Source organism: Lipotes vexillifer, unplaced genomic scaffold (assembly GCF_000442215.2).
Source record: "Lipotes vexillifer unplaced genomic scaffold, Lipotes_vexillifer_v1.1 scaffold84, whole genome shotgun sequence".
NCBI classification, from domain to species: domain Eukaryota; kingdom Metazoa; phylum Chordata; class Mammalia; order Artiodactyla; family Lipotidae; genus Lipotes; species Lipotes vexillifer.
In genome coordinates this window covers 1,047,465-1,055,502 of record NW_006783414.1, presented here as the reverse complement: position 1 = coordinate 1,055,502, position 8,038 = coordinate 1,047,465, and the positions used below count along the sequence as shown (strand labels likewise).

Sequence of the window (8,038 nt, the reverse complement as noted above, 5' to 3'; positions counted from 1 at the left end):
CAGACCCATCAATGCTCAGTTTGCCCCAGAATATGCCATGGTCTTTTCATCACAGTATATATGAACTTCCTTATGTGATAGACAAGGAAAGTATAGATCAGAGATGTGAAGTTAGCTGCCTTAGGTCACACAGCTTGTATAAAGTAGAGTCAATACTAGACCCCCAATTCCCCATTAGACCACCCTGGAGCCTTAGAGGGATCATCTCTGATCCCTCCTCTTCCCTCCTCTGCCACAATTACTGAGTGAAAATAATCATCCTCTCTTGTGGGAAGGACTGCAGTACTTCCAGTCTGTTCTCCATGTGGAATAAAAATCTAGTCATTCTTTTCTACTGCTTAAAAATCCTTTGCTATCCACTGCCCTTAAAATGAAGACTGAAGCCGTTAAGGGTGTGGGCCCTTAGATGACTTTCCAGCCCCATCTCAGGGTCCTTTGCCTCTCACTTGGTACCCACCGTCTTTTAGACCACTTCATGTGCCTCACTCCCTCCCACCTCAGGGCCTTTGCACATGCTATTTTCCTCTGTCTAGCGTGCTCTTCTTTCTCTCCATCTTTCTTCCTTATCTTTTATCTCCCTTCAGTCATTACTTCCCTAGGAAGCCTTCCTGACTGCTAGAATGGCTACGGGGCCTCCTTTAGATGGTCTTTCTGCTCCCAGTACTTTGCCCCTATTCGATCCATCAGTCTGTTTTTATCTGTGTGTGATTATTTGATTAATATCTTCTGTCTATCAAACCCTATGCTCCTTTAGAGCAAAGATTTAGTTTATCCGACTGTGTACTTTTGAGTCCTTAGAGTTAATCACAGCAGTTGGAGCAAGGATGGAACTCAATAATTAGCTGTTGAATGAATAAATTCCCCAGCTGTGAAGTCAATCCCAATTTCCATTTATGTGTATTTTTGAGGGAAAAGAGCAAGAAAGGCACCAACTGTTTCAACTACTGGAGACACAGAACTGGATATCGTATCGGGTTAGTTACTTGGTGTTGTTGCTGGTATTAATTATGTTTTGCTTAGTTGGTTTGGGAGGGAAGATTCAAATGTTGTTAAATAAAACAAAACAAAACAAAACCACTCTGAACCAAATTTAAGCAGCAAGAACAACTCTAATGTCAAATGAATAAATTTAAATTAATCCCATTTAAGAACACAAGTAGGGACTCATGACAACTTCTTGGGAAATGGGTTTTCTGCTTCAAAATCTTTTTAATTCTTAAGTGTAATATCTTTAGGGTCAGGGCTGCACAGTTAGGCCTAGAACATTTTTAATTTATTTTTTTATACACAGGACAGGCCATGAGCAATAACCTATGTGTAGAACACCAGACAGAGCTGATTCCTAAATTATGCTTGCTTACCCCTTCTTCTGGCACATTTCTTATGATACCACCTGATCTGAAAGTGTTTCAAATACTTTTGCTAAAGGCTTTTCAGCATTCCAACATCTTCTGACATAAAAGTAAATTTGATGAGCTCTATTTAACTTAGAAGAATTTTCAATTTTTAGCTTGTATTTATTGTGGATTTGAGCATTGTGCATTGTTTTGTTGACCTGACTTGTCGTTTTACTGTCCAGAATCCAGAAGAAAGTATAATACCTTCCTTCCAAATCTGTCCTAAAGTAATGCTGTTCTTTTCCTTTTCAACGTCACCATAAATGTATGTTGTGCTTTTTCTTAAACCTCATCCATGAAACACATTCCTTACCTAGTGCTCTAGGAAATATTTTCCTAAGTCAGTTTGAGATCACCATTGATTACTAAGGGGTAAAGGAGCCATTATTTCATCCTGCCCATGGACAAAACCACGACTTACGGCTTTTAAATTAGAAAGGTAGTGGCAAGGGTTGGGGTAGGGCAGGACTATTCCTCTCCCATCTCCTCCAAGAAGAGCTGATCTGTCCTTAGACATAGGGAGTGGCTCTGGGGCCCTCTGGGTTTATCCCCTTAGTAGCAGGCACAGTGCCTGCACAGAGCATACATTCTTATACATTTACAGATGAGGAAGAAGGGAGGAGTAGTAGAAAGGGAAGGTCTGGGTCCTCCATGACCCTCTACAACGGGCCCACAACGATCCTTCGGCTGATGGCTCCCGGCAAGGTATAGATAAAGAGGACCAGGAAGATGATGAGGACGATCAGAATGAAACCGATGATGATGTACTTCTTGTAATTCCTCCAGATGAGGTGATACAGGCACTTGAAGGGGGTCACAAACCAGGAGAAGGAGGTGTCTGGGCGGCTGAGAAGGAAGCAAGAGAAGATCAGGGAAGGGGCCATGTTGTCAACACATAGGAGTCTCAAGACCTCAGGAAGGATTTCTGACTCCCAATCTCCAGGGGCCCACAAAGAGAGGCCCGAGAACGGGAGAAGACCATGTTGCCTTGAAGCAGAAGCAAGTTAACATTTTGGGTGATAATGATTCCTCATCATTTTAAAAGTTGGTCTGGAGGAGGGCAAGAGTTTGGTTAGAACCCAGCCAGAGAACTGAGGGCCCTCTGTCTGTCCCACTCTGACCAGCTCAATGCCTACCTCTTCCATGAAGCCCTCCCTGACTACCCCAGTCCACAATAATTCCCCTCATTCTGAATTCCTACCTCACTCATGGCTTGACTTACCCACTTTTTGAACCTAACATATGTCTTCCACACTCTGATGACTGTTTTATGAACCTGTGTGTTCTCTCTAAACAGACTGAAAGCTTCTGGAAGGCAGAGTTTATATCTTATATTTCTTTGGTGCTCTTCAAAGTGTTTTTTTTTTTAGTAGGTACACATTGTAGGAGTTTAATAAATAATTTTGAATTAATGAAGCACCAGTTATGTTCCTAACACTATGATAGATGAAAGGTAGGTACAGAGAAGGGACCACCTACTCATCATGAGACACTTGGAGTCCAGGGAGGGGTAGGACAAATACAATTTGAAAGAGTATTTTGTGTACACATTTCATATCTATATATGTTTACTTTTTAATTGATATATAACCATGGTTTCAATTGAATAGGGTAACACTTGCTGCTAGTAATTCTACTTCTGGAAATATATTTTAAGGTGATAATTTATAAAGGGGAAACATTTTTATCATATTATAATAATGGAAAAAAGGTAGAAGTAAATTAAACATCCAGTTACGGGGTGGCAACCAACTCAATTATGGGTATCAAGTCTATGGACTATTCCACAGCCATTTAAAAATCCTAATTATGACAACTATGGCAACAAAGCAAAAATTTTCAGCAAAGGATAAGTGAAATATGAAGATAATTTTGTAGGCATAATTAGAGAAATAGTAGAAAAAAATTCATGTGAAACCTTTATTCCCATGAAAAAAATAGCAGAAAAAAACATGAAATTATTCTAGAAGTGCTTATGTGGTAGTTCTATGGAAAAGTGTCCTGTCCATTTGCCAAACACTCTATAATGTTTCTGGAATATTTTTCAATCGTAGAAACAAAAAGCTACACTGATTGGATGGTACCTATTAACTCCTTCTCACTTCTCCCAGCGGGATGCTCTGGAGAAATGTTTTCATCCTCTGATATGGGGACCTCAGAGGGTCTTTCCCATTTCTGATGTCCCCATCCCCACCCCGTGACTTCACTCACTTTGGCTTGGCCAGGGGCTCTGGCTCCTCTCGGGCTTTTCCAACAGGATTTTTCTCAGCTTCTTGTGCCGTAACGAGGTGGAACTCAGCTTCGACCTTGCCCTGCACAAAGACAAACTCTCAGTTTCTAGTCACAAAGAACTTCTGGGGGCAACGCCGACCTTCTAGAAGTGTTATCGTGTGGGAGAATGTCAGGAAAGATTTTGACTATCCTGCTTCTTTATTTTGAGGAAATATCTTTTCGGTCCTGGGAGAAGCCACTTTTATGACCGACAATAAAAGCCCTGGAACGACGTTACCCTTGGGTTTTGTGAGAAGAGGGGGTCCCACGTGTACACATAGACGCACAAATGCTCAGTCACATGGACTATTTCACTTGTAGTCATTTAATATCTGCAGAAGTAATATGAATTACAGAAAGTAAGAATTAAAAGGGGGACTAATTACTTGAGTGGCAGAACCCTTTTGAATCTGCTACCCTCTTTCTTCTCTGTCACTGACTCTCAAGAGGAGGCGGGTGGGTATAGACCTACATTTGCCAAAAGGCTTTTCTGTCATCCTTCCTTGTTTTTGTTGTCCCCTCTGTTTTAGAATTATCCTTTTATTCTAGCACTCTCTCTCCCCTTCTGTTCCCTCAGTAAGAAACAGCCTCTTTGGTTTGAAAATTATGAGTCATATGCTTCTTTAGAGCATTGTGCCAAAGATAGTGGCAGAGATGTAAGTCTTGGGTTATCAAAGGATGAGACAGGATGTCTGCAAAAGGTAGGAGTCATTCTTTCTTGTTCATTCATTACTTTTGGGGACCCCCCTGTATGCCAGGCACTGTTCTAGGCCCTGGGGACTTAATGATTAAGAAAAATAGGACCCTTGATCTCCTGGAGCTCCCATTCTTGGCGGAGGGGACCCTCTCTCCTGCCTCCTTTGGTTTTGTGGATCAAAATTCAAGGTGATAGGAGGAACACAGACGTGGCTGGAGATTGCAGCATCACCGAAGTATTTTAGCCCCTATGATTGCTGTTAAAGCTTGTCTTTCTGAACCCCATGTGGATGGGGCATTACCTGACTTCAGAGGCATGGTTGATTTCCTACCCCAGTAAAAAGGTCTAAGATTCTGATGAACCAATGGTCTTGTGTTAATTTACCTATACTCTCTGAAAAAGCCAGGGCTTTTTTTTTTTTTTTTTTTGTGGTACACGGGGCTCTCACCGTTGTGGCCTCTCCTATTGCGGAGCACAGGCTCCGGACGCACAGGCTCAGCGGCCATGGCTCACGGGCCCAACCGCTCCGCGGCATGTGGGATCTTCCCGGACTGGGGCACGAACCCGTGTCCCCTGCATCGGCAGGCGGACTCTCAACTGCTGCGCCACCAGGAATCCCATGCCAGGGCTTCTTAACAAGCAAGTTTAGTTGCTGGCAGCCATGAAAATGTAATCGTGGGAGAAATTAGAGAAAAGTAGAGTATTTGGGGTGAGTTTGAAGCTGGAGAAGAGAGGCCGAGTCATGGTTGTCTGAATCAGTAAAAAAGCACAGTGGGCTTTTATTACAAGTGAAGTCATGAGTTCAAATCTAGGTGGTCTCATCCATTCTTTAGACTAGTACCATGACCCGACTCAGAAGGCATTAAATTCCTATGATCCAGAAATATTCCTTTAAAATATGTATATATGTGCTCTCTCGTTCCTATTGAGAAATTTTGGCTCCATCGGCAATGACTTGCACATAAGGCACTCAGGAAGTATTTGAAAACCAGGAAAGAAAGAATATAAAGCTTCTATCCATTCTATCACATCTATCAATAGTAGAGCAATAGTAATATAACTCTAATTGCAATGCTTTATTGAATGCCTGTTTTGTCCCAGGTTTGTTCTTTTTATCTATCATCTATCTATCTATCTATCATCTGTTTATTACAGTGACTAGCAAAGTAGGTCTCCTTTATACTGATAGAGAAATGAAGCCGTAAAAGTCAAATAACTTTCCCAAGGTCACACAGGCAATAAGTTAACCAACTGGAATTTGAACCAAGGTCCGTAAGATTCCAAAGCTCATGCTCTTTCCATTATAGCAGGCTGCCTCCCAACTGCCAGATAATTGGACTAGAAGTTTTTTTTTTTTTTTTTTTTTTTTTTTTTCTTCTTGCGTTATGCGGGCCTCTCACTGTTGTGGCCTCTCCCATTTGCGGAGCACAGGCTCCGGACGCGCAGGCTCAGCGGCCATGGCTCACGGGCCCAGCCGCTCCGCGGCACGTGGGATCCTCCCGAAACGGGGCACGAACCCGCGTCTCCTGCATCGGCAGGCGGACTCTCAAGCACTGCGCCACCAGGGAAGCCCTGGACTAGAAGTTTTATGAGGACCTTCCCAGCTCTAACGTGAGATGATTCTATGACTGTCTTCATCATTGCCACCTAAAAGCATTTGTCTTCTTGGGTCTTAGTTTCCTCATCTATCAAATGGCCAGAGGCTCTTTAAAGCAACTTGGCTCTAAATTCTAGGTTTCATGAAAGGCAGAGTTAGAGCCCACAGTGCCCCTGCAAGATTTCACGGCTGGAAGAAATCCAAGAAGCCAGACCAGAACTCATGGCAGAGGGGCTTCCAATCTGCCAAAAGGGTTTATTTCCGGATGTTTTTCAGAGATGATCTGAGCGCCACTGAGCAATACATTTATACGCTGGGAGCCTCATCCAACTCCTCTATACTTGATAGAGCTTAAGAGTCACTAACCAATTGCTGGGCTCCAAAATGTTTGGAAGAGAGGACAAAAATCAACAGGGAACAAGTTAGGACAAGAGTGAAAGGATCATAGCTGTCTTCACTGCCTAACAATAAGCTCAGCCATAGTGCTGTATAAATTGCATGGTGGTATGTGAAGACATTATTCCATTTAAACCATTTGACAGCCTGGCAAAACAAATGACATTTTTATTCCCATTTTACAGCCCAGGAAACGAAGGCTCGATGATACTTGTGTTATAAAACTAAGATTAGTACCCAGGTCCTCTGATACCAAGTCCCATCCTCAGCTATTTTATGTGTCCAAGTGGCCCCTTTTTGTGGAGAAAAAAGCAGCAGCCTATTTATTTAACAGTGAGTCAATATACCTTTTCTGAAATGTTCAAGAGGGGCCTCATAGTCATTGCCATGGCTCCAGCATTAGAATGTATTTTTGATGTTTCAAATAAAATGTTGAAAAACACACTTGCTATATAGAAACATTGCTGCACAAAAGAAATCAAACACAAAAGAATACTCGATGTGTGATTTCATTTAGCTAAAGGAGGAAATAGACATGATCAAATGATGAGGTTAGAGGTCAGGAGAGTGGTCAGGACAGGGGCAGGAAGGGTCTGGGTCACTGGAGAGGTTCTGCTTCTTTGTCTAGGTGCCGATAGGAGTGTTCAGTGCCTGAAAATTCATGATTGGCACACTCTTCTGTAACGTATATTACTCGTTTCTGTATGTAAGTATATTATATTTTAATAAACTGATTTTAAAGAGAAAAAAAAGAACATGTTTTTGACTTCCATCTAATGACTTGCCTTGGGTAGCTTAAGGAATAGTATAGCATAGCATAGCACAGGAATTGAGTGGGTACGATTTGGTGCAGACAAATTGGCATCTGAAATCATGCTCTACCACTTACTAGCTGTGTGACCTTGGGTGAGTTACGTGCCCTCTTTGAGTCTCACTGATCTGGGATGTTAATAGCATGTACCCCATCAGATTGCTTTGAAAAATAAATGATACAACACTTATAAAGTGTTCAACTCAGTGCCTGGTGAATAGTAAAGACTTAAAAAATCATAGTTGTTAACTTCAACACTATTTTATGGACAGAAACGCATAATTTCATGAGAAATATATTCTGCCCATTCAGAAAACTCCCAGAGAAGTCCCAAGGAAGCATACTCCCACAGGAAAAAAAATGCAAAGAAAAAAAGGAGGCAGAGAATATGAAATTAATTCTGCCCTAGACATAGCAGTTGTCAGCTAATATCATGAAGAGCCTTGTCCCGCTTCACTGCCCTGCCTGAGCGGTCACAAAGCATTTATCTGGTATCGCAGAGGCAGCAGGGGAAGGTGTTTATTGACATAGTCTGATAAACGCTGCTCCTCCTTCCGTGTCTCTCCACACAGAGGGTTCCATGTCCTATTTCAATCATCAGTATTCAACCAAGTACCAGGTAGAGGTCTTAAGCTAATAATATCCTCCAAATGTAATTTTAAATCAGAGCTAGAAAAAATGGACAGGGCTTCCCTGGTGGCGCAGTGGTTGAGAGTCCGCCTGCCGATGCAGGGGACACGGGTTCGTGCCCCGGTCCGGGAAGATCCCACATGCCGCGGAGTGGCTGGGCCCGTGAGCCATGGCCACTGGGCCTGGGCGTCCGGAGCCTGTGCTCCGCAAGGGGAGAGGCCACAACAGTGAGAGGCCCG

At 42.7% G+C, this 8,038-nt stretch overlaps 1 protein-coding gene across 1 annotated transcript in view; it reads right to left on the bottom strand.

Annotated features, from left to right (window-relative positions):
- Positions 1-2,056: 2,056 nt before the first annotated feature.
- Positions 2,057-8,038, bottom strand: part of FER1L6 (fer-1 like family member 6) — a 128,780-nt gene continuing 122,798 nt past the window's right edge. The window contains exons 39-40 of the mRNA XM_007456067.1: positions 3,609-3,709; positions 2,057-2,243 (exon numbers count right to left, since the gene is read on the bottom strand). Coding sequence (XP_007456129.1) covers positions 2,057-2,243; positions 3,609-3,709 — 288 coding nt within the window. The remainder of the gene's footprint in view (positions 2,244-3,608; positions 3,710-8,038) is intronic.